Raw genomic sequence first — 26,959 nt, 5'->3', positions numbered from 1 at the left:
TCAACTCTTGTTACGCAGTAACAATTTTTTTTTTATGCAACTCATGTTTTATTTCAGTTTTTACTTCCTTCTCTTTTTGTTTGTGAGATTGTTGAAAGCAACTGTGATTAGATGAGCAAATCCTGCACAAAATGCCATGCAATGAATTGACAGTGTGAGTACAGCTTTTACCTTTATTTAGGACATGACATAAGATGGATAAATATAAAGGGATTTTTTTGGTACTGGCTAGCTTTGGTCTGATTTTTAAGTCTGAACAGCACCTAGGAGGCATAAAACAAGGCCAATCTGAATATATGATGTAACTCAGGCAGGAGAAGGTCATGTGTTTTTTTCAATAAAATTAAAAAAAGTGTTGTGTTATAGATAACTGATAATTGATGTCACCTGTGCCAATATGCACAGAAGCTAACTTCATGTCAAATATACACATAACCCTAAAGTGCATAAATTCAACCCAGCAGTAAGATACTCTGAGTGAACACAAAGTGCTCATTCCAACACATTTCAGAAAGCATTTGGATACTGAGACAGTCCAAGGTTGGTGCGATATTCGAAGACTTCTTGGTAAGGTTATGTCAGCAAAGACAGACACTCACCTCACCAGAGTGTGCACTGGCCAATCAGCTCACCCTGCATCACATCTCACCATGATCGGGGCAGCTGATTGGCTGAGCCTCACTGAGACCCTAGACAGACCTGCTGAAAGAATGTACAGTGCTTCTCTCTCTCTCTCTCTCTCTCTCTCACACACACACACACACACACACACACACACACACACACAGGTTAATCTGAGGTAGTGTGAGTCCTGCAGAAGAATAATCTCCAGCAGCACCAGCATTAAGTCTTTTGGCACTCTACTGATAATTGGCTTGCTGGCTTTGGATCAATGCATGATTAGAGAAGGTGATTCAAATCTTTATAAACTTTATAATCTTTATCTTAATAATTTGTTTATATAACATTTTACCTGTTAAAACATCTTGTTTCGCAAACAAAAAAGTTGCTCAATCAACAACAATAATAATAACATTGTAAATCACACCATAAAGCTGGAAACTGTTTATTCACATCCTCATATGCCTTAATCATTCCATAGTGCTATAAACATATGAATGATATATTTGCTTACTGCATATTCACACATAAATTTCTCCAAAAAACAAAACAAAACAAAACAAAACAAAAAACAAAAATGCATTCTTGAAAGCTCAGTGTTACATATTATCAGGCATTATAATCTGTAGAATTTTTCATACATACCACCCTCTATAAATCATTCATACATACGATTCTCATTTGGCAACACGTGTAAACTGATTGTAAAGCAACGCTCTTAAAATTAGTGCAAATATTAACATTAACACAGATTTCTGTGTGGTTAACAAAATTAAGCCTTATAATAAGGTGAACCTAAAATTCACACTTTGAGCACAGGCTACAACAACAACAAAAAAACAATAACAACAAAAAACACTTCTTTTATATGCTTCAAGTTATCCTGTCAAATAAGGATACAGATAAATATGATACATTTTATTCAGGTCCAATAAAATCATGAAATGACATTCCTCCACTACAAGTAAATATCTGGTAAATATACTTATGCCTTGTGTATAACATAAGGGCATATCCAAAGTGAATGCTCAAAGGAAGGTAGTTCTGCATTATTTGGTTAAATGTTTTATAAAACATTTACAAAAGTGGATATTAATCTTCCCCCAATTTTTTATTTTTTTTAAACAGTGCCAGTATCTGACAACCCAATTAATCGTAGTGCTATCCAGTTCTTCAACCTATGCATCTTGCATGTTTTAATCTCTACCACATACATATACCCGAAAATATACATAAAATCAAGACACAGGGCACTAAAAGAAAAGTTTGTATTTAAAGCTCTTCACATTCTCTATCGATCAAATCAGGGAAATTATACCCCATAAAGAAAAACTACATAAGGCCTACAAAAACCTGTTAGAACTCAGAAAGCTTTCCATTAAAGGTATTCAAGTTTATAGTGTTTTAATTTTAATAAAGAAATTAGTCAAACAATGTGCAAGTAATATGAATACAAAGATTTACAAAGCCATAAGTAAACACTTTAACTCTTATAAAAGCCAAAACAGACAAAAACAACTAGTAACCATGCCCTAAACATGAACAAGGACTGTACTGTGTATGTAATCATTGTGTAAAATGAATACCTTGCGATCTTCTGGAACCCCGTATAAGAACATCAATATTCCTGATCCACAACACTGTATTTCATACGACTGGTGGCTAAAAGACTTCTGGGTAATGTAGTTCTCTGAAGCTCTTGCCAAGATTGAGATTTAGAGTATGAAGGGATGGATAAGGCCTCTTACGGGTATGTTTAAGGGAGGCTGGGAACCTACAGGAAGATGTAGATACTGTTAAGAATATTCACAATGTGATGTTAAATGCTGCTTAGCAAGTGAAATACTGACATTACCTGTTTTAAAAGAGGATTGCTTTGTCGCTGGTCTTATCCTGAACATACAATGTGAAGCGCTTTAAGAATTTAGGATATTCTCGTTTGGCCACGGCGCGCAAGACTGATGCTGGTGCCCATCCGCCTGGATTCACTACATTCAGTAGAATGTGTTATAATAGAGTAGTAGGATACTGCACTGTTAGATAGTCAGTGTTTCAAAGGTAAACAGCAAAGGGTGATGAGTATACTCACCATTGGCTACATAAGTTATTTTACAGAAGATATTGTCTCTGCTGATGTCTTTGTTGCCCTCTGGTGGACTGACTAGCGTCTGGCAGATCATAGCCACATTGATTTTGGCACGTATACACCTGCTTGTGGGCTGGAAAATAAAGTGGGCTAATGATAGGCTGAGTGACATTAAACTGATATTTAAAATATTAAGATCATGATACAATTTTTGAGCATAGTGGGTATCATCAGGTATCAACACTTTTATAACATGATTGATATCAACTGTAACAAGTAATTGGATGTTAAACTCTATTTCTATTGCCTGTTTAATTTCCCTCCACTTTCTTGTTCTGTACATTATTGTTTAAAAGCAAACCAACAAACCAACAAACAAACAGATTTTATAAAATGGCTTCATTTTTTTGTTGTTGTCTTCATGGTTTTTTTTTTTTTTGGCCATATCATCCACACTTAGTTCATGGTATTCATATGGCAAATTCATGCTAACTGCATAAATGGGACTTTCACAAGAGTAAATTAAGTATTAAGACTATTCACTAAGTTTAAGACAAGAAACATACAAGTATAAAAATGGTCCCTTACTGGATATCTGTCGTGATCTACAGAGAAATTGCACACGATCCACGTATCTGGTTCATTGTCATTGCTAGAGAGGATTTTGCGGATAACTGACAGATAAAGTATGTCCCTTTGCGAAGCAGGCCACACCCTCTAGAACAGAATCAAGGGCAAGGTTGCGTTAGAACAATGTAAAATGTACACACCCAAATTGACAGAAAATGCTCTTCTACAACAAATGAACCTATAAATAAGTTTGCTAGGGGTTTAACTGTACTGTACCTTATGAGTCTGGTAAATAATTACTGCCTTGTCTGATAATGTCTCTACCACACTGAAGTTTTCGACGGTTGCTGGGAAAGGTTTAGAGAAGTCGAGTTAGGGGTGTGCATCCAGGTGCAGTACTAACATTCTCATTGGGAAATAAACAGATTATATGCAAGGTACTGACTTTCCCAGTCGGTCCGGAAGGCCGTGTCCCAGAAGTAATGACAGACCTCGTGACCTGTAACCCCTTTAACAGCATGTGTGGCTTTGAGAGGGTCCAACACGACACCATTCTCCTCCACCTCTCTCCTGTACACCTGCAAAACATACAAACACAGAAAAAAACAAGAACTGTTACAGCAGTTTTATATTATGTAACATTTGTCTTTGTAATTTTTTCCTAACCAGAATTGAAATGGTATTTGAATATGAATGACAAACCTCCACTGGTCCCCACCACTAGCCGTCAGTGTTTCGGTTAAATCAGCAGTTCTCAATAAAAATAACAAGCCCTTCAGGGCTGACTTACTTTCAGCTCACCCTCCTCAGTAACAAGTTGCCAGTTAGCATCTCCACCTACATCTTGTAAGGAGTGGGTCAGGTGACTTTGTATTATTTCTTCCACCTGTGCAAAATCAAACAGGTGTGTCAGTCAGGTTAACAACACACACTGTCAAAATAGAAACAGAAAAATATGGCATAGGCCAAAACTTAACCATGATGGTTAAGCTTTGAATGCTATGAATGGTAAACATTTACTGGTTTCACAGTGCTCAGACAGGTGCTTCAGAAGAAAGCACTACTGTCTTTGTTTTCTTTTTCTTTTGATTATGAATGTTTTAGAATATGAACCAAAGGAAAAGAGCTTAGTATCTACGGAGGACAGACAATCCTTTGTTAACAGAGAGTCAATTCCTGCCGCTCTTTACTCCTTCTGTGATGCTACCGTAGATTGGAGTGGAAAGTGACAGATGATGGTAATAAAACAAATCTATCCAACACTAGAATACTGACAAGACACTATACCTGAGCACTGAGTCTGTGCACATCATCGGAAGCACTGACTAAGTCGAGAGAGGACACTGAGGAAGCATGACTAAGAGGCTGAACCACAGGAGAAAGAGAAAGAAAGTAAAAAGAGTAGAAACACTGAGTAAAGACAGATCTACCACCACAAATTAGGAAAATAGTAACAAATGTAGACCCAGACATGATGGTTTTAGTGTCTACTAAGTCTCTATCTACCACACCTGCAATTACTACAGACAAGAATATCTATGTAGTGAGAAAAGAAATATCTGTTTACATAAAATGTAATTATGACACAAGTCAGAAGAACAAAGTTAATAAATTGCTAGGAAAGTTAATAAACTTTCATGACTAACATATTTTTGCTGTTGAAGTCTTCAGTCAAAGGTATTTGTATGTTATCTAAATACATATTCATCATTTCAGAGAGAGATTTGTGGATAAGTTACCAACATAGTAAACACAGCTTAAAGTGAACACTGAATGGGGAAACCATAGTAACCAGAACTACTGTTAATTTCATTGCTCCAGTTTTGAAACACTGGATGAAACACTTAGTCACTGGCTGAAACTTCAAACTACCCAACATCACACAGAGAAATTCTGGTGAAGTGAATGCATGCATTGTAATGTCAGAAATTCTTCTGCCTTGCATATTGTATGACACCAAAATCAATATTAAGCTAATTTGAAAACAGTCGTTAATTTAAGTCCCCTGAGGTTTTAAAAGGTTCTGGTGAAACAGGGTTTTGTGAATATGGTTAGGCAAAAAAGAACAAACAAATATGTGCTTTTGTGCTTAAAGAACCGTATAGGCATGTTTGTGTGTTTAAGTACATTTATGTTTTCAGTCAGGTACCTTGTTGGTGTATTTGTGAGCATTAAGAGAGGAGCTGAGTGTAACTGGCCGAGCAGTCCTGCACTTCTCATTCTGAAACAACAGAAACGGAGACAGTTAAAAAATGAAATGTATGTTAAAGCTTAAGAACAGATTTGATTGAGACACCTTACCGCACCTGTTTTACATGATGTTATTATATATACTTCCATTTACAGCGACAACTCACAGCTTTAGGGTCTTCAATTCAATCCTGAGCATGGTTTACTGTCTGTGTGGAGTTTCTGTGCATATTAACCAGCATGACCAGTGTGAAGAAGTTACTAATAATAATGAATGATGATGGCAATCATCATGGATAATTTGGTATATATTTGGTATATAACTCACTCACTGATTCATCTAGGTGAGGGTTATGGTGGTTATTATCCAGTACCTATTATTGGAACATGAAGTGGCAATACACAGTGGTTGGGATACCAGTCCATCATAGGGCATCACGAACACACACATTCATATACTCAATCATACCTAGGGGAAGAGTGACCAAACTGGAGAACCTGGAGGAGACCCACACTGGCACAGGGAGAACATGCAAAACTCTTCAGACACAGTAGCCTATGCTCAGGATCTACTCGCTCCACCAATGTGCCACCTATATTATAAAATTACTAGACATAATCTCTTTCACTGTGCATTAATGACTGGGTAGCCCATATACAAACCTTTCCTCAAATGTAAATAAAAAAAAAAAAAAAAAAAAAAAAAAAAAAAAAAAAAAAAAAAAAACATAGGACTGTACTTTAGAAAAATTAACTTGAAGCTTGGTAAAAGTTTTAACCTTACTTTTGGTGGCTCTCTCACTTTGGTCATCCAATAGTTTTGTATTCAGCGTGCCTAACATTAGAGGTGTCTATTCAGATATACCATGCTGACAGCAGATAGCTTACAGGGGCCTACCTTTTAACTCCACTTTAAATAACACCACATTTGATCAATGAATAAATGTAAAAAAAAAAATTGCATGTCTGGCCAGTGATGGTGCTGCCCTTTGTCAATGTCAAGTAAACCAGCTACAGTTCAGCAAGGAAAAAGTCTATAACAGACTCTATAAACATTTGAAGGGCTTCAATTGTCTTTAACAGTCTAATGGGTTAAAAGGCCCACAAAGCTAGTGTAAGCAATGTAGCTTTGCAGCTGTGAATTCCTACTTAAGGCCTACCTGCTCCTCAATCTTGTCTTGCTTATCCAGAGCTGCTTCAACAGCATCAAAGAATTCATCTTCATTGATGAGACTGTTTGGCCCCTCCTAAAAATCATGTGAGAATGTTTAATCATGGATATTATTGCATTTTGAAACAAACATGGATGCAAGACACGTGAAGCTCAAACTGTGCTTTTTGTTTATCGATCAAAATTAGACTGCATTACTTCATAGCCTGGTCCTCCGTAGTGAGATTTCTTCTTCAGTTCTGTCATGGCTGACTTATAGGATTCTTCTACTCTCCTCCTCTGTTCCATTTCCTTACAAGAAAAGATAACTTTCTTACTTTTATCATCATTGACACTGAGCAACACATTACAGTGAAAGTAGAATGAACCTGAAAGTAAGACAGTGCCAGTAAGACAATGATAGTGTAAGGAACTGTGGAAGTAAATCAAAAACACATGACTATGATCATAAAATCTGGACACCACAATAAAGGACTTTGAATATATTTTAAGCTCTTTACATTCTTCACTGATCAAGGGTCTCTGGAGAACTAGTGGTTAGGCCACTTCATTGTGGCCTGGGTTCGATTCCCTGGCAGGGAACCGACCCCAGCCACTGGGGTTGCGTGCAACAGTGCGCTCTCAGTGCCGGTCCCAAGCCCGGATAAAACTGGGGAGGGTTGCGTCAGGAAAGGCATCCGGGGTAAAAACTGTGCCAAATCAAATACGCAGACCAATGATCCACTCTAGCAACCCCTAACGGGAGCAGCCAAAAGAGGAACAACAACAACAACATTCTCCACTGATCAAAGCAGACAAATCAAGCTACACACATGAACACAATAAGGCCGTAGATCCCTGGCCTTCAAGACAAGACCTTTGTGTTCTAACAGGTTCCACCTCCAGTCTCAGGCTTCAGACGATAAAGCCAGGCCAAATAAAGCAGGTTAAGCCCCACTGTTCTGTATCTGGGATTGGGTATGTCCTTGGGGTTCTCTCTGCGTCCCAGTTACAAAGAACCCCAAATACCAATAACCTCCACCAAGAGCCAAAAGAACAGGAGAGGAAAAAGGAAAATGATTTGACTTCAAAGAAGTCAATCAAAAATGTGTTGTTGGAGTCATTATACACAAGTACTCTTTCATTTTACAGTTTCAATTCTGGAGCTACACAAGCCTCACACCTACCTGTTTGTGCTCCAATGTAAACGGAAACAACCATTAACATTTACATCTTGTTTAAATCACACCTGCTAAGGAGTGCCACAGGAAGCCATGTAAGTCACCTAACCAAACAATATTCTGCGTGAAATAAAGATGCCAGCTAAGACAGGTGAAAAAGATTTAATAAACTTTCAGCACTGATAAAACCATTAAAGAACAAGAACACCACACTAATGTGCAGGTGTAATGCCCTGACACAGTTCAGAAAAGCTGAAGACATATTTGAGTTGTTTTTTTTGCATAATTAACTAAAAGTTTGGAGATAAGTACATAGAACAAAGCTACTAGACCTACAGAGGCAGAAAACAGAGCACAGAACAGGTAACCTACTGCAGAGAAGTTGCTCTGCGTACACAGAGGAATCCAATTCTGTCCAGATTCGGCTGCCCAGAGCGGCCACGGTTGTAGTGTGGATAAACCGGTTGACATATTAAGATGTATCCATACAGTGCACAGACTGGTGAACTTGAGTCACAAGTTAAAGATCAGCGGGTTGTCTTCCGACTGCAGGTCTCTTTCCAGCCGGTACACGCACACAGATCCACGCCCCTTTACTTTGCAAGGGCTTCAAATGAAATGGAATTTTAGTACTTCCTGACTTGCGATGATTTTCAGCTGGACAAGCAAGAACTGGTTGGGCAAGTCTAAACTTTACAACGAGACGTTACAGAAGTGTAACACGGCTCTGTAAATAAGCGCTCAGATAAATTAGCACCAATTTCAAAGAATGCAGCCCCACGTGGTTACCAGTGTGAGTTTGCTTTAGTTGAGTCAACAGCACATCTTATTTAATAGTACATAATATATCAAACACATTAGTCATAATTGTAGACATCATGCAAAAACAGCTAATGATGTTAATGTGTTCATAATCTTAATCTTCTTAATCTTTTTCCCATGTTTCCTGTATTCCTTCTAGAAAATCTATTTTTAACAACATGTTAGGCTCAGCATAGCTTGTAGTGTTTAAAAATGATTCCATTCACCCACTCTGGCTTTCCACAGAGGTGCGAAAGTGATAATGATCTGCTGACTGATGAGAAGTACTTCAAACAAATGCCCTCTGTGGTTTCAACTCCACAGACTAGAAGACAACACTTTCTGAAATACTAATATAAATTCACAGCTGACAGTTTCAGTTATCTCAATTCATTTGTCTCAACTACAGTGGAATAACTAGTTACATACAAGGAACGTTAACATAAGTTAATGTAATATGAATTCAATGACATTATACAGGAAAAACGTAAGACAATCCTAGCAGGTAGAGAGAACAAACAGAATTTTACTACAAACAAATTTTACCACAAAAGCTTAGTGTCAATCAGGGAACGAGGCTATTTTTCTCTTTTAGATATGCGTCACTTTTTTAAAACAAATAAAACAGCACAGTCCTGCCCTCTTTGAAGAAACTTCACAGGCAGAGTCAGTGAGTAATGAAAGTAAGCATTATGACAGTGTCCTGTCCTCTCCACTGGATTTACTTTTCTGCCCAGCAAATTTTATTTGCATTTGGCCTTACCAATGCTTTAACTGAAAAAGCAGAAAAGCATAGTTTTCAGGTGTCTCTTGTATTGCTGTAGCAAGAGGACCAAGACTGTAAGCACTAAGGCTAAACTAAGTTTGTGTTGGAACAAATCATCATCTACACCACATGTGTGGACATACTTTATCCAGTCGTTTCTGCCAGTTCTCCTCACGTTTGACCATGATCTCAATGCAGTGGGACATTGTAGAGAGAATGCCTTCTGTGGTGGCTTTAAAAGTGATGGCTTCACCTTTGAAATCAATGCCAATGGGCCCTCTGGAGCTGGCCGAAGAGAATACTGAAGCAAGAACAGAGACACAACAGTCTTTTTTCATGTCCACTTTTCCATGTCACTGAAATGTAGCCATGTTTAAACATGCTTATCATTTGTGTCTTTTGCAGTTAGACTGTAAAAATAACATAAGATATATTAAATATTTTTCATATATATATATACCATTACGTGATAATTCGTGATTTGTTCATGTTCAAATGGGCTTAGAGGAGGAGTGATATTTGAAGCAAGTGTGCAATGACAGGTTAACCAAGGTAGCTAAATATAGCCAGGTTTCCATCCGTTTTTTTTTTTTTTTTTTTTTTTTTTTTTTTGTGAAAAATGGTTTAGAGATTTGAAATGTTTGCCGATGTAGGCTATGGAAATGACATATATTGGTAACGTTTTCCAAACAACAACAAAACCTTTTTCCTTTTAACTTCAATGTATAGTCAATGTGTGAAATGTCGCAAGAAACTACAGTGGAAACGGTTTTCCCGGAAAAAACGCTGCGATTATGCATATTTTTTTTTACGCTGCATAATTTATTACATGACTCGACTACAAGAGACCAATACCAAGAGACCTGCCTCCTCCTGCCTCCACTTCCCCAAACAACTCTTCTCACTAATTACTCCTGTTTTATTCTCAACATTTATTGTCTATAGACAGAACATCAGCCATTTAAATTGTTATAGAGAGTGCAGAAGGTGTAATATGCACATTCTGCTTCAATTCTCTAAGTTTTAAGTCATATAACATATAAGCTTATGTAAGGCTATAATATGTCATCAACAATTTACACGGAATATGTTTTCAAATTACGCTGCATGACATCGGCATTGCTGTGTGGCTAGATCAAGGAGGAGGAGGATTAAGAAGCTGACAGGAATCTTTCTTGTTTTATTTACAGAAAATAACATGATGTCTTTATCTGATGGCAAATTACAGCACATTAGAAGGGCAGTGTCTTGTAATTCCATGTGACAAAGTGCTGTCATCTTTTGGAGGATGTTGAATGTGGATATTCACTGAGACAGAAGAATTATAATCTAAAGAAACTGTCTGATATTAATCAGTTCACTGTAGATCAGGGGTCTGTATATCCTGCCTGTTCTTTTTTATCGTCTCCTGCATAAAGTGGTTAGGGGAAAAGGCAGGAAAGTTGACAGTATAAATGAAGGTCTTGATGGAAATGTGACAAAAACAACAGCTTGTGCAAAAAGTTGCATCATTACATAAAGTGACAGTTTTGCCTAAAATCTTTTTAATCACAATACGGCTATGTAATGGAAATGAGGCAGCAGCAGAAAATGTTGCAAACATTTGTAAGCATCGTTTGCTTCATACAAATGAAGTGGATGGAAACAAAGCAGATATTTGTAGATCAATTGACTTGTCTTTGCAGGACTTACAGGAACACATGCCTGCGGCTCTAGCTATTTTACCTGTGGTGACTATTTAGGTCTTAAGATATTACTTTTAATTGCTATGCACTGTAGTCAAGTATTTTGTTTTAAATAATAAAGGAATAGGACATGCAATCATACATACACTTCTCTTTGCTGCTATTGCTGTTGAGGAGGTAGTCTCCATCTGGCCGTAAGGTGGAAAAATCGTCTTCTTCATCATCCTCAATTACTGCATAACAAACAGCACACAAACTCGGATTAAGCAGTTATTATATAATATTATATATATATTATTACTTAACAACCAATAAAATAAAATAGCTATATTTAATTACTTAATAAGTAGATACTAACCAGACTGACAAAACAGCATTTTTCTCAGAACATGGCCAGCTAGCCACACTGCACTCATTTGGGACTCTAATTACAAGGTGCTTGTATTAATCAGTACTCATCAGTATCCTCCCTCAGGGGAATTCTTTGCAAGACTAAACTGACATTTGGAGGTTTCCAAAAACTATTTATTTCTGCAGGTAGTACAGATGCCTTTTGCTTGCTTTTGCTTTTAGTTTCCCCCTTTTCCTTTCTTTCGAATTGAGTGTTGGCACTGAAAATGTATGTGGGAGACAAGACTAGTTAAACTAGAAATTCTTTCCATGAAGACTTCCAACAAGCTGCAAATTGTAGCCAAAAAGAAAACAAAGTCTAAGCAGCCCATAATACAACTTACACACAAAGAAAGGCATTGCTTATCTTGATGTTCTGGATATTTGAGATGTCACACAGCTTTACAGTTCAGTGTGGATTTAGCCATCTAAATAGTATTTTGCACTCAAGGCTGATTTATATACAGTGTGACGAGTGATTTTTGCTTCTGCGTGCAAAAGCAGCAGCAATGCGAGCAGCAATGTTCATATACTCGCCTGCGTACCTTATGTACATCTGGAAGATTGAAAGAGACATCCACTAGATGGCATATCAGAGCCAAAACATCCCTGTCTGTCTGGTTTCCAAGTTTAACTGTAAAATGTTTTGCGATTTTATGCACACACACACACACATATATATATATGTATATTTTAACATCTCACCTTTGTCCCTAAAGAACTCATCTCTGTAATCGCCACTTGCACAGTTGTCAAAATAGCACTGCAGTGTGTCCACTTGTCTGCACAGAATGTCCCGGAATGTCTCCATCTCTGCCAGCTTCTCTCTGAGACTGTTGCCTTTCTGCACAGTGACCATCAATAAACAATAAATTTATCTTGTAATAAAAGACAATACATATCAATCAAAGGAACATGTTTATGCAGTGAAAATATATTTAGGGTTCTTAGTCCGGTATACTGTAAATGTTTCATCAAAGTCACTGATTTCTTTCCTTGTTTCAATTACAAGCTCTTCAGAGTCCATTTTGTTTTGCCGCTAATGATTGCTCATATTTAGCAGTTTTGATAAAAGTACTAGTATTTAGCACAATAAAGTTTATCAAGCATAGGACTTTGTTTGTATACTAGCTGACAGCATTATATTACATTCCATACCACATACCTCCAGTCAGCAGACTAGCTAAAGGAAAGCAATGGTATTCTATGATCAATGAGGGGAGCCTTTTTTTTTTTTTTTTTTACTTTTTTTTAACCTTAAAGGAAGATGTGGAGGTGGTTGAAAGGCCGCTGGTGGCAGAAGTGATGGACAGCATGGATCCATGGTGCCGCAGACTGTTCTCTGAACCGTAGCCTGACTCAGCCTGCAAACGCAAATGCCAACACACACACACATACATACACATACACACACACACACACACACACACACACACACACACACACACACACACACACACAAATGCAGTCAGAAGTTTTTGGGTGACTTAAAATTTCTTCTTATATGAAGGCTAGAGAATTATGAACTTGATTTTAGTCATGATATTCCTATAAACACTAGAAACATTCAAATGATAGTATGTATGCAGGAAAGAAAAATTCATTAATGTCTGCTAAAATGTAAACTTCTAAATAACATTTAAACATTTATGGCACATGCCTACAGCTGGGCTGTCAACAGAAGTTCCACTGCTTGCCTCTTGACATCAGCTAATAGACTGGCTACTTCTTATGACGAGAGAAGTAGAAGCATGCCAAGTGAAAAGATTTCTCTTGCCTAAATTATGGCCTTTAGGTTTCAAATTGTGCTTTGCTGGGGTTATCAAACACTGCCCCATTAGCAACACCAGTCTTGGATATCAAGGGGAAGTGGACAAGACAGACTGAATTTGAGTTAAAAGCATAGCCCTTACTAATGAGTGCACACCTTCCTATTTTATCCTTTAGAAAGTCAAACATACCTTCACCAAATCTATTTTTATACAGCCATTTTAAAAACTATTTTAAGGTTAAAACAGCACTGGGGCCTTACATCTAACTAGCAACCATTTTCTTGCCCACAAAACAAAACCGTAAATGAAATTGGAATTATTAAAAGAGCATGAGTCATTATTTGTCAGCCAAATTAAGCCATGTGGTGAAGTGCTGCAGTAATATAAAAAGCATGATCAAAAGAAAAAATGATCTCCAGTCCAGCAGCCACTTCCACCAGCAGAATGTAAGCTCTATCATAGCCTAGTTGTAATGTAAAGAACCACTACATGCAAGCTTACAAACTTAACGGTTAACGGTACAAAGTTAACGGTTGCACCAAGTGACCGTTTCAACATAGCCTTAAAGTATAACTTAAAATTTATAGACCTAAATCCTAGTAAGTGCAACATTTGCCATAAATAAAAAGAAAATGGATTAACTAATAGCCAATCAGGGATTATATACAGCACTGACAGAGGTGAGACTAAGACTCTTTTTTTAAATCATGCAATTATGTTATTGTATACCTTTTCAGAAACATTGAAATGGCACACATACAGAGTGCTATACCAGGTAAATGATTTTTGATATACATCACATAAAAGCAACCTGTGTGGAATACATATATAAATATATCATATATATATATATATATATATATATATATATATATATATATATATATATATATATCATATATTCTGTTCAACAATGACCAAACATATTCCTAAAATATACACTACATTACAAACAAGAACAACAGCCATAAGGGAAAATTGTGTGCCCAAAGTCGACACATTCAGCCTCTTCAGTCGAGGTAGAAGAGCGATCAGTGTAGTTGCCAGCTGCCAACCAGATGTTCATGGATGGAAGAAGGCAAACAAACAAATTAATTGAAGCAACGTACATGCCAACATGCTACCTTAAAGCCACCAAGGTTTTTAAAAGTAGCCTTTATAATTCTATATATAGTAAAATGTCTTTGCACTGGAAAAGGTTAAATTTTTTTGATTTCTGCTTTTTTTCTCCCCATAATAGCAATGCTTTTGTATCCAGCTGCAATTACCAATTAACTGAAAAGCAATAAAATAACACAAACTAAGTCTATTGCTACTTTAAAGGAACTGTAGCAGATGAAAAGTGAATGCATTCAGTCAGCATACATGCAAACATGCAATCAGGTTAAAGCCCACCATTCGTCCATTCCAGCAGCCAAAGCAGAAGAGCGTGCTGCTACAGTCCTGGCTGGCTGGCCTGAGCATGGCCCCTCAGCGCTCTGCACAGACACTCCCAGTGTTTCCTAATAGCCTCTCTGCAGACACGTGGTGGAGAAGAGCGAGACAGAGACGGCAAATGATGGTTCCTTCCTCTCAAGTGTTGTAAAAGCAGCAGAAAAATAGCAACTGAAATAAAGGCAGCTTATCTTGTAATGTGAGCCTTGCTGTGGCACATTAAGCATGGAAGGCATTATGTGCGAGTGTGTGAAGCATGAGAAGCGAGAAAGGGAGGGGATGAGGGAGAACGAGAGAGAATATACATGCACAAGCGCGCACACACACACACACACACACACACACACACACACACACACACAGACACAGACCTCTTGCTTAATTCGGTCAGCAGCATCCATCCCTGCGGCAGCCCAGTGGAGACAAAGAGGTGTGTGTGGGTGAGGTGAGTGAGGGAGAGAGAGACAGAGAGATAAAGCGCACACTGGTTGAGTGTTGAGCGTTTGCAGAACCACTCCTTCGCTTGCTGATCGCAGCTCCACTGGATTAAAACTGAGGTTTTAGTGCTGTACATACCCCTTCAGAAGCAGCATGCTCATATATTATTCACATAGAATTCAACGTCGAAGCAGAAAAATAAAGGCTGTCGTCTGCAGCCTGAGTCGCACGCACACACGCACCCACGCACATACACGCACTTTAGCAAAGGTCCAGGTGTTATGACCAAAATATCACAATATTTTTCACATCACATGACGATATTTTATTTTATTTTCCAAGCATCTTACATGAAATATTGTGTCTTGGTTGTGGTACCAGTTGCTGAAGTCTGCCTGTCAAATATTCTCTGTATTCGCTCGCCTGAATCGTTCTTGAAAGAGCAAACACCCAGTAACATGGGGTGGACAAATCTTAAATTCATTAGTTAGCCCACCTGGCAAGTGGAAGTTTTGGTTGCCTGGAAATCTAATTGACTAGGCAGCTAGTTATCTAGTTAAGAGCATTAATATAGACAAAGGGAGGAGGCGACTACGTAGCCATAGTCCTTATCCTCTGCTGTTTTTAAAGAGCATATTGTGTTTGCACCCTCAAGAAAATGTCACCAAGTCGTTGGCCAACGTTTAGGCTATGCCCTGTGGTGTGATCTCCTTGCATCATACGTAAAAGTATTATTTGAGTCTTGCTAGCCTATTTATTTTTCTCAATATGTATTGTTATATGTCAGCTTTGCACTGCACTTTATTTCACTTGGCTTCATTAGTGTTTCCACACAGCTGCATGCTCTTTATTCTCAAGAGGCTGCCAATACAGCACTAAGGTGTGTTAAGTCAATGCAAAGTGCATTATGATTAAACATCCATGCATACAAAGTGAAAACTTTTGTTTTGCAAAAGTCAGAAAGTCGGGTTTAAATTCCTTCTCTGGTTATTGAACCAGGTACCTATGAATGAAAAACTGATAGCCTGAATAGGAAATCTGCTTAACCTGGGTGCATGAGGTAGTGATATTTCCACCCATGAGTAACACATAGTTTGTACAGTCTGCATATAATGTTCTTCAGTTCTTCTGTTCTTTTTGTATTAACAAAGCATGTCCACACTATAGACCAAATCAGAATGTTTGTAAAGATACAGGGAGGCCATCTTGTGTCTCAAACTGAATATTTATATGTACACAATATCTAAGTAATATTTAAAGCATTTTTTTAAACAATAATCTTTGTTAAATAATTCACGTAATACTGTTGAATGCTGTTGATGACAGTGACAGTATTGCAAAAAAAAAACAAAAGGCTTTACCAGCCCTATTTTAACATCATGATTCACAACCAACTGCAACCCTATATCCACTCTACAGTGAACCTCAGCTTGAAAACATTGCTTTACATAATATATTTACTCTCAAAAGCCATTTTCTATAGTCAAGAGCAGTGAGTGCATAGACGATTAGATAGAGAAAGAGGGTTACATGAAAAGGGCTTACAGCATTAAGTATCTCAGTAGTTGTTTCTTAACTCACAATCCTAAACAGCTTGGAAATCATCTACCAATAACTGGGAATCTAACAGCTCAGATCAGGAGCAGCTTCCTGAACAGTACAAAGGAGACTAGAGACAGGGTTTCCAGATTGGACTGACTGTTTCCATTGTTTAAATCAACCAAAGCTATCTACAGATAGATAGATAAACTGGTAGAACAGCTGTCAGACTGATAGCTCAATAGATAGATACAGTGATTGGGCAGGAAATCATTTTTAACATGGCAACATTACCCAGCGAGCAACCAATACAATGACTGGAAGACAGATTCAGCATTAAATTAGATGAAGATAACAGCTTCAGTCTTGTGTTACACTGCACAAAGTGCTTTTTTAAAGCTTGAGATGCTTTAGTAGCCTTCGTAACATTTCAGAATATCTGAACGTTGAAACAGACCCACTCTGCTGTGATTTGTGGACTGATATAAATATCATTAATTTGCCTTTTAGTCATGAGTGATCAACTCAGCAGTCAGTTGTAGCACATGTGGTAAAAAAATAAAGGAATAAATAAATATATAAAAATCAGAGATATAATATAAAATCGTTAACCAATTTTTTGCATTCTGATGGTGACAATCAGACTGCCCCTTTCTACCAGCAGAGAGTGCTGCAACTAGAATTTCTTGTGCAGTGTCTTCCCAGGGTGTCCAATCACTCTGTTTTACTTTACACACACAAACAAACACACACACACACACACACACACACACACACCATATGCACACTAATGAGTCAGATAATGACTACTCTGACACATAAAGGCTCCACTGCCAATTCAGCCCTTTTTAACCTCAAAACAAGTCCTAATAAACCAGGATCAAAACTGCTTACAACAAATTAGGTCCTTCCTTATTAAGGAAGGAAAGACACACTCCTCCTCTACAGAAAAGTGTGCTGGATCCAAACTATTTCTTTTAAAATGAGATTTTTCATCTAGCTGTTCCTTTCTCATCCACAAGGCACATGGAGATCTCTGACATGATGAGGACTAAAACTCAGAGCATGTGAGATTTATTATTATCACATGCTACAGTTTTATAGAGCTTAAATAAAAAATTCAAGAATGCCGTCATCTCAGGAACACCCACACACACAGGACCAAGACAAGCTGTGTGTTAAAGGGACAGGCCCAATGAATGTTCCCAGATATCAGCCACATTCCAGAGGGAGTGGGAGAACAAGTCACCACACTCCTCTCTCAGAACTGGGACTAACAAAGGATTAAACCTGATGTTACTGTGAACCACAGCCAGGTCTTTAGACAAAAAACATCTTGTCTAACCAGTTTCTTATAATGGGGAATGTTAAGTCAGTATACTGTGACGTCAAAGTCCTCCACACATTATTAAAAACTTGTCAGCATATTTCCTGCATTAATCATTTTTCAAGAACAACTTTTCTGATTCCTTTTGGGAAATGCAAAAATTTGCAAAAATGACCGTCTTTAATTTGCTTTGGGTAACTCACTAACCCAGAGTGACAATGCGTATATTTTTTTAAATATATATTACAAAATATATTCTGTACTTTACAGTCAGAAAAATACAAAGCTAAAATTAACCCCCCAAAACAGGATAACTCTCCCAGATCATATGCCTTAGTATTCTGTAAATGAATAAAAGATCCAACACACCAAGTGTTAGTGCATTATGCATATAAAAGTAAAAGTCACTTGTTGCTTATAACGTGACAACGTCCAGGATGCACTGTACCACGATAACAAAAAGTCCATAAAATTTAACAGGAATTTGGTAATATTGCTCCTTGATCTATTTTAGATTTGTATAATTGCTATCCATCTAGATTATTCTGCTAAAACAAATTGGGCACTGCTAAGACAGGAAATGTTTATAAGTTCTCTCATTAAATACAACTAAAAATCAGCCGTGTCACAGTGATGGGAATGTGGTAAATTACATGTAAAATATATAAAAACTAACTCATGACTATTTAAAAACTCTATTTACTTCCACTTGTTTTTGTAACCAGTTTGCATGCCTGAAGTTTGAGTGCTCGACAGCTCTGCACATTATATAAATTAGGAAATGTCATGATTGTGTTTTCCACTTTTCATTTTAGTTTATAAGAACTATTTAAGCTGTCCTATTTCGTGTTTAATTTGTTCCGTGGTCAGAGCTGTTATCACAGTATCCGTTGTACGGCTGAATTCATATCATGGAGCAATGTCAAGCCTCTACTCATTATGTCAAAACTCAAGGATATTGTTGAACTGTTCTTTTGACGTTGTGATTGTGTGTGGTTGTCTAAACGAGAAGCAGTTATATGTCCTGTGGATCACATCTTACTTTAGAAGCACACAATATGAATAGCATGAGACTGAAATGTGGAGTGAAATAAATGTTATTGAGCAGAAAATCCCTACATGTCGATATAAAGGACACTCAGGCCTGGCTCTAGCGCAGCATAGGGGAAGGCAACAGAAAAACGTGTCTCATAAAATTTCGTTTGCAAGACTCGGTTACAGTCAAGAATCCCAAATCAGGTTCTGTTAACCTATAAATAACAAATTTTCAATCAAACAGCACAGATCAGAAGGGAGACATATAAGACAACTAAAACATAGTGAAGTTTACCTTGTGAAGTTCAAGGGTATCAATCCACTGGTGCCGGAGCTCAGGATCTTCAGCCCGCAGGTACCAAATGTTGTCATTTATACTGATGTCAAAGCGGCATTTGTCAAATTCATGCGGCTGTAGGCAGAGACATAAAAGAATAAATTTATATATATTTCAACAACGGAACTTAAAATGAACACGTCCTACATTACTGACAAGCAAAAACAAATTACATGTCTGTGTCTACTTTAGTACAGAAATCAGACACGTAAATGGTGAAACAAATTATCAGAGCACACTTATACTACAATCATTGCAGTATAAATGCATACAATGTATACAAAATATAGAAAATACAGAAAATGCATTCAAAATATATAGAATCAAACCAGAATGCTTTCCTCCCCAGGCTAACCAATGCTAAATTATAATAAATAGAAAAGGTGTTTTAATTAAATGTTTACTAGTAGGCTTGTGCAATATTGATTTTTTTCCTGCTCACGATTTTCCAAGTTTATTGTGTGCCACACTGTATGAGGTAATGCCAATAAAATTGTATTGCGTTCCATGGCAGACTGTACAATCAGATGTTCATGCTGTATTCAGATTATACCACAGCACAGTTGAATGCTCGAACCTGATTGGTCAGAAGTTGTGCATTAATTTCATAAAACAGCATCGGCAGCTCCGGCTGTAACGTGAACAATAGGTTAACATTAATATGCTCGTTTTAATACATTATTGTTTCTATAGTAACAGCTCATACACAGAGACTTGTACAGAGGACGTTCAAAATAATCTAAGAACAGTAATAACAACAGATTTAAAAATGGTTGTTTTGTGCGCGTGTGTGTGTGTGTGTGTGTGTGTGTGTGAGAGAGAGAGAGAGAGAGAGAGAGAAAGAGAGAGAGAGAGAGAGAGAGAGAGAGAGAGAGAGACAGAGAGAAAGTGTGAGTGAGTGAGTGAGTGAGTGTGAGAGAGAGAGGCTGGTGAAAGTAAAGAAGCTGGTGTTAATCGCAGCTTTAATGGAAGTGAAAACAGGAACTATCTTGGCTCTCGGGGCGTTCCCATTAAATCTAACTATAAACGTTTAAAATGTGCAAGCTGTCATTCATTAATAAATTAAATATTGTAATGTTTGGTAAATCTCTGTGGTATAAGTGGAATAAAACACTCCTGACCATGCTGTTATACGTAAATACAATGCAATACTGCTCCTCTTCAGACGCTTGTCACAGCAGTGTTCACATTCTGAGTTTTGGTCCAGAATTTCTGGCACTGCCAGAACCTGTTTGTTGGGAGTTTTCTGGTCACAAAGCTATATTTGCCTGCCAGTTTAGTAATTCCTTCATGTTTTGCTTTTTTTTTTTTTTTTTTTACCATGACAGCATTATTGTGATGCAAATCATACAGTCTAAAGCAGTCTTTAGTTAATTTTGACACATGAAATTTTTGGCCATGTTTCTGACTGATTTATTCTGACACTTGAGGTCTTCACTGATGAAACAGCAGCAAGACTCCATACAAAACACATCTAAATTTAGCAATGTTGTCCAAATAATTTTTGTAAAAGAAAGGCAAGTAATTCTAACACTGTTTGCCTGATGTCCTTCACTTGAAACTGGCATTATGCACTTTAATCTGATTGTTTTATTTCAGCTTCAGAGTTTGATTTCCAAACTAATATGAGTCCAAACAACACCAAGCTCCAATTAGTTACAAACTAAAATGCATGCAAGGCCTTCTACACAGTATCTCCTTGACCTTCGAATGTGGTCCTTAAAGTTTTTTCTACACTCTTAGAGATTACCTGCTACAAGAAACAGACACAGACACACACAACACACAGACACACACAGACACACACAGACACACACAGACACACACAGACACACACAGACACACACAGACACACACACACACTTCTGGTGGTGTTTTGACTCATTCGGCTTTCTCCTGCAGAGAACGAGTACTGCGCTGCTTTCACTGTTTTTGTCTGCTAACCTGCTAAATATTCTAGTCTGGGATGGAATAATGTCACTAAGGGCCATTTTAGCTGGGAATGTCATCCACTTGCTGAGAACTTACCACATGGCTCTTGCATCATTTTTGACACATACATGCTTTGGAAAGACGGCATGTGTCACAACTCAGCATCTGTTTCTGATTAAGAAATATGACTAAAGGCCAGTCAAAACGTTATACAACAGTTCTAGTAAATACAACTAAAGACAAAATTAACTCAACAGTTGACAGGACAAAACATTAGAGAACTATGTGAAAGCAGGTGAAAATGCAACTTCTCGACTGGAGAAGCTGTGTAAAAATCTGCTCCACATGACTATTTCCTCATACTTGAGGCACTAAAACAAAAGATCTGTGTATGAACTCGGCCGTTCTGAGGATTTAGTGAGAGGCAACAAGCTGTGCTTGTTCAAACAAGACTATGGAGTACACTCCCGTCTTTCATGCCTTCTCTACACTCCCTGATTCTTTGTCATACAATACAAACAATCTGAATTGAAAAGTGCAGCATGCATACACATAGACATGTGTGTATATATATATATATATATATATGTATATACACGCACACACACACACACACACACACAGTATATGTGCATATATATATTTATATTAACCAGCTACAACATTTTAGTTTTTATGTTTGTAGTTGTTTTTAAAGCTTTGCTATTTTAGTTTTGTCTTTTGAATAACTGTTTTATCTATAGCAGCATTTAAAAAATGTTTTATCATAATTATTTAAAGAGAAGAGTCTCTGGAGAACTAGTCGTTAGGCCACAGCGCTCTCGCCGCTGCTGCCCAGGTTCGATTCCAGGCCAGGGAACAGACCCCAGCCACTGGGGTTGCGTGCAACAGTGCGCTCTCAGGGCCGCCCCCAAGTCCAGATAAAATTGGGGAGGGTTTCGTCAGGAAGGGCATCTGGCGTAAAAACTGTGCCAAATCAAATACGCGGACCAGCAATCTGCTGTGGGAAACCCTAACGGAAACTGCTCAAAGAGGAACAACAACATTTAAAGAGAAGCATCCTGATGAGCCATTTGTAGGCTCATTCTAACCTCAAGTGTTTAAAGACATTTGAAAGCCCTTCCACACGGTCATCAAAGCGACCAGCTGAGACACTTCGCTTTTCCTTCGGTCAGTGCGGCATGGCTTGGTTCAGCAAATTAACCATGATCGAGTTATTTCCATCACCAAGTTAGCCATGCTGTGTCCAAGTACCCATGCTGAATTTGGTTATACTTCTTGTCCTCATACCAAGCATGTAAAGTCAAGATATAAAAGGGAATATGTATATAATAATAATAATAATATTATATATTATCAACAAAGGCTCACTGTTAGTTTGTAAAAACAAAAGAGCAAAAGCTTCTTTTCTCACTCACCATTTTCCTGCAATGTTCAATGTCATATTAATGAGAAATTCAACACAGCTGTAGTGGAGATGGCAAACACTGGACTCAAAATCCCAGAATGCAATGCAGCTATACAACACAATCACAGTTACGGCAAAGACTCGGCTGAGCTAGATAGTGATCTACGAGAAGCATGATGGCGTTGACAGCGATGTTAGAAATTTATCTATTAAAACAGAGCTGGAAAGACTAAAGGACTAAAGTGCTGTTGCATTGCTCTCTTTGGGTAGAGATGAAGCAAGGGCTAAATCCCACAGGCTGTTAAACGGCATGATGGAAACCAATAGCCAAAGTAGCCAAAGTAGCCAAAGTTAAATATACCAACATATCAACGAAAGAAACTCTAAAAAATACTTAAAGCTAAAAGAAACACCATTGCAGATCACATGTTATAAAGATTAACATACAGGTGGTTTAGGGATCATTTTTCCTTTAAAGATTTTGGGTATGGCGATGTTAAATCCAGGGAGGAAGCCTTACCTTGATGACAGCCTTGCTGAGACAGAGCGATCCTCTGCAGCCATACTCTTGCTCATTCTCTGACTTATAGTAGCTTAGTGTGTTGTTCTTCAGTACAACCCAGCGGTCCTGCCACCCATGGATATAGTTGGTCCACTGAAAGTAAAGCACAGACTCATTCTTTATAACACCATATGGGAGACTCGTATGAGCAATTCCTTAGTATTTATTACTATAATTAGAATAGGATTTTTGTGCACATTACCTAATGATGAAAAATATCTACATTTGTATTTAAATGTAAAATAAGCTACCACCTCAAACACGGAGCTATCACCTTAACGATGAGAGAGATCAGAGGAGAATGACCAGACTGGTTTGAGCTGGCAGGAAGTCTATAGTAACTCAAATAACCACTCTTTACCATGGTGAGCAGAAAAGCATCTCAGAACACACAACACATCAAACCTTGAGGAGGATGGGCTACAACAGCAGAAGACCACACCAGGTTCCGCTGTCAGCCAAGAACGAGAATCTGAGGCTATCATGCACACAGACTCACCCAAACTGGACAGCTGAAGACTGGAAAAAGACCAGGTGATTTTTTTTTCCTAATCTGTCCAGTTTCTAACTGTCCAGTTTCTATGAGTCTGTGCCCATGATAGCCTCAGATTCCTGACAGGAATGAAACCTGATGTGGTCTTCTGCTGTTGTAGCCCATCCACCTCGAGCTTTTTGATGTTCTATGCATACCGAGATGCTTTTCTGCTCATCACGGTTGTAAAGCGTGATTATACGAGTTACTATATCCTTCTTGGCAGCTCGAACCAATCTGGCCATTTTCCTCTGACCTCTTTTATCAACAAGGCGTTCGCTCACTGGATGTTTTTCTCAGCATTCTATGAAAACTCTAGAGACTGTTGTGTGTGAAAATCGTAGGAGATCAGCAGTTTCTGAAATACTCAAACCAGCCCATCTGGTATCAACATCCATGCCACAATCAAAGTCACAAAGATCACACTTTTCCCCATTCTGATGTTTGATGTGAACAGTACCTGAAGCTCTTGGCCTGTACATGCATGACTTTTTGCACCGCACTGCTGCCACATGATTGGCTGATTAGACAACTGCATGAATGTTCAGGTGTTCCTAATAAAGTGGATGGTGAGTGTACAGTATGTCTGTATGTTGACTGATCTAAATCAAATACTTGTATATACAGCACAACTCATTTAAAGGTAAGAAGTGCTGTTTTGTTTACTTCTGACATTGTGCACAGCCACGTTGATTTGACGTCACTCTGTAAACAGGGAAGGAACTCGCAGTTGACGAATCTCAAGTTGCCAAGTAGGAATTTCAAGTTGAGGGGGCTTTTCCTGCTTGGAGGTTGGGACTTACAAGCTGCGGCCTCGAGCTGATCGCAACATTAACCCCGGTTCCCTCTCTAAAGCTTACAAAACTTCAACTTTCATACTAGCACTACTGTCAGCATCATCTTGCTTGTCATCTTATAGACTATTAATTAGTCTGTGCTGTGACGGCGTAAATCCCCATCATAGAGCTGCTTTGCATTCTGAGACTTCCAACTGCTGTCTCCACTTCCTCTATATTGGATTTCTTATTAATATGACATGGAATGTTACTGAAAAACAGTGAGTGAGAAAAGAAGCTCTTTTGTTGTTTTCCAGCCAACAGTGAAACCTGACCTGTCTCAGATCACTGAAATGTTGTCTCCTATTGAACACCATTGTAACTGCGCCTGCAATGTCCTCCATGTGACATCAGAGTGACAGACAACCTCAAACTTCTCACCGCAATAAGAAAAATACAGTACTAATAAACCAATCAGCACCAGAAACACTAAAGACCTCACAAATATGTCAATATAAACAGATTTAATGTGTGTCAGGGTGAAGTTTTCCTTCAAATCTCTGGTTTAAGGAGTGAACAGGTGTCCTTAACACATGGAGTCAGTACGACTGCGCTGCACACCGCAGCATGTCGCAGTCAAATGTTTAATCAGTTTACAGCTTGCAGTAGTTTTTATTATTATCATTATTATTATTATTATTAGTTTAATAATGTAATATTAGTGAGTGTGATGTATAAGCTACCTTGCTGAGGGTTCCCGCGAGCTCCTCCGCTTGCTCCGATTCAGGATCCACATCTTCATCTGAACTCTGGTCAGACATGAGCCAAACTGGGACGAATCCAGGCGGCTAGCTATCTTACACCACGTCTTATTTCTCCCTTTTTTATAAAGAACTTCACCTTTTGATCCGAGCTCGGTAATTTAGCTAATTTTTAAAATTTATCTGGAGACGTGCCGAACTAAGTTGAGACGCAGTTTGTCAACACAGACTTGGAGTTCATGTAAATCCTCGCGCGCGCTGTGAGTAAACAGTAGCTCTAGCTAGCAAGCTAACGACATGACAACAAATAGCAAATTATTTCAGATTGTTTAACGGTAATTTATTTAACTTCATAAACACCGCAGTAGACACTTCAAAAAAAGCAACTTTTCTCTCCTTCCAGTCTTGCCAGAAGCCTCAGTTTTTGTTTTTCGACTGTCACCAAAAAGACAGCGACCAAAATGTCGGCTGGTCGAACTGAAAGTGTTTTAAAGATACGTTACAAAACGCTTCAGCAAATTAATGACTTGGTAAGAATTCTAACCGATTTGTTATTATTTAAACTCGGGTTTAGTCGCGCGCTGTGTTTGTGTGCGTGTATGCAGCTGACACGGAAAAAGCCTGGATCTTGTTATTGTCCCCCTGTAGGCCGTGCAAAATACTGCAGCGTGTCATATAACTACACCATGAGACTAATGCGCTATTAGTCCACAATGTTTAAAGGTGCAGTTGGTGATTTTTAAATATTTTAGACATATGATGGATATTGTAGACTTGTACTTAATAGTTTCTGCTGCTGCAATAATAAAACCTCGCCCCAGGACTCTTACTCACAATATGCTCATAGTGAAGTGGCCTGGACAGAGTCCTGACCTCAACCCCACTGAACACCTCTGGGATGAGCTGACACTGAATGCACCCCAGACCTCCTCACCCAACATCAGCGCCTGATTTCACTAATGCTCTTACTTTTAATATTGTATCCTGGTTTAACTCTCTTTCTGTTAAAAGCAAAAACAGACTTTTAAGGATTATAAATGTGGCGAGTAAAATAATTGGTGAGAGGCAAACACCTCTCACAGATCTCTTGGTATTAAAAGGAAAGCTTCTGTTGTTGTGGGAGACTCTTCTCATCCCCTGTATAGTTCTTTCCAGTTACTTCCCTCTGGCAGACGGTATAAAGTGCCTTTAGTGAAAAGGGCCAAGTATAAGAAGACCCTTATCCCAACTGTGATTGGTATTTTAAATAGGATCTTAAAATGAATTTTTTTATGTATTATTATAGTTGTGAGGTGATGTATGTAATGTAAAGTGTTGTTGTGATGATTATTTGTATTGTTTGTGTGTTGAGCCTTTTGTCTAAAGACAATTTTCTACCATATTTCGGATAGACAATAAAGCTTTTGAATTTGAATTTGAATTTGGGGCTGAATGAGCACAAATCCGCACAGCCACGCTCCAAAATCATTATAGAATTGTTATATCACAAGTGGGTAGATGGGATCGGATGTTCAACAAACACATATGGGTATGATGGTCAGGTCAGGTGTCTGCATGTGTGTATCTCAGAAAAAATTCACAATGTTGTAATTCATTCATTCATCTTCTGTAAGCACTTTATCCTGGTCAGGGTCGCAAGCTATCCTGGGAACACTGGATATTAGGC

General features: G+C 38.1%; 1 protein-coding gene across 3 annotated transcripts; it reads right to left on the bottom strand.

Annotated features, from left to right (window-relative positions):
- Positions 1-1,050: 1,050 nt before the first annotated feature.
- Positions 1,051-25,929, bottom strand: cert1a (ceramide transporter 1a). Of its 3 annotated transcripts, XM_026931357.3 has the most exons (18): positions 25,276-25,929; positions 23,183-23,317; positions 19,281-19,397; positions 12,697-12,804; positions 12,146-12,284; positions 11,197-11,283; positions 9,509-9,666; positions 6,837-6,929; positions 6,628-6,714; positions 5,427-5,498; positions 4,565-4,642; positions 4,068-4,163; positions 3,723-3,855; positions 3,554-3,624; positions 3,296-3,424; positions 2,711-2,840; positions 2,477-2,609; positions 1,051-2,395 (listed from the first exon to the last, which is right to left on the bottom strand). In XM_026931357.3, exons 1-17 carry the CDS (start codon positions 25,351-25,353, stop codon positions 2,482-2,484), a joined length of 1,839 nt encoding a protein of 612 aa, XP_026787158.3. In that variant the 5' UTR covers positions 25,354-25,929; the 3' UTR covers positions 1,051-2,395; positions 2,477-2,481. The 3 variants fall into 3 exon arrangements, with proteins under 3 accessions (XP_026787158.3, XP_026787160.3, XP_026787161.3); XM_026931359.3 differs by lacking the exon at positions 4,565-4,642; XM_026931360.3 differs by lacking the exons at positions 19,281-19,397; positions 23,183-23,317; positions 25,276-25,929 and adding an exon at positions 14,608-14,910.
- Between the last annotated feature and the right edge of the window lie 1,030 nt (positions 25,930-26,959).

This window comes from Pangasianodon hypophthalmus, chromosome 24 (assembly GCF_027358585.1).
Source record: "Pangasianodon hypophthalmus isolate fPanHyp1 chromosome 24, fPanHyp1.pri, whole genome shotgun sequence".
NCBI classification, from domain to species: domain Eukaryota; kingdom Metazoa; phylum Chordata; class Actinopteri; order Siluriformes; family Pangasiidae; genus Pangasianodon; species Pangasianodon hypophthalmus.
Note: the sequence above shows the minus strand (reverse complement) of the source record. Positions and strands in the feature narration are given on the sequence as shown.

Bases quoted from the DNA above. Each gene is read 5' to 3' on its own strand.
- cert1a (XM_026931357.3), bottom strand. From the start codon at position 25,353: ATGTCTGACCAGAGTTCAGATGAAGATGTGGATCCTGAATCGGAGCAA. The intron at 12,285-12,696 runs GTTAAAAAAAAG...GTCACTGTGCAG, and splicing joins CCTCCACATCTTCCTTTAAG to AAAGGCAACAGTCTCAGAGA. The intron at 6,715-6,836 runs GTAATGCAGTCT...CATGATTTTTAG, and splicing joins ACGGAGGACCAGGCTATGAA to GAGGGGCCAAACAGTCTCAT.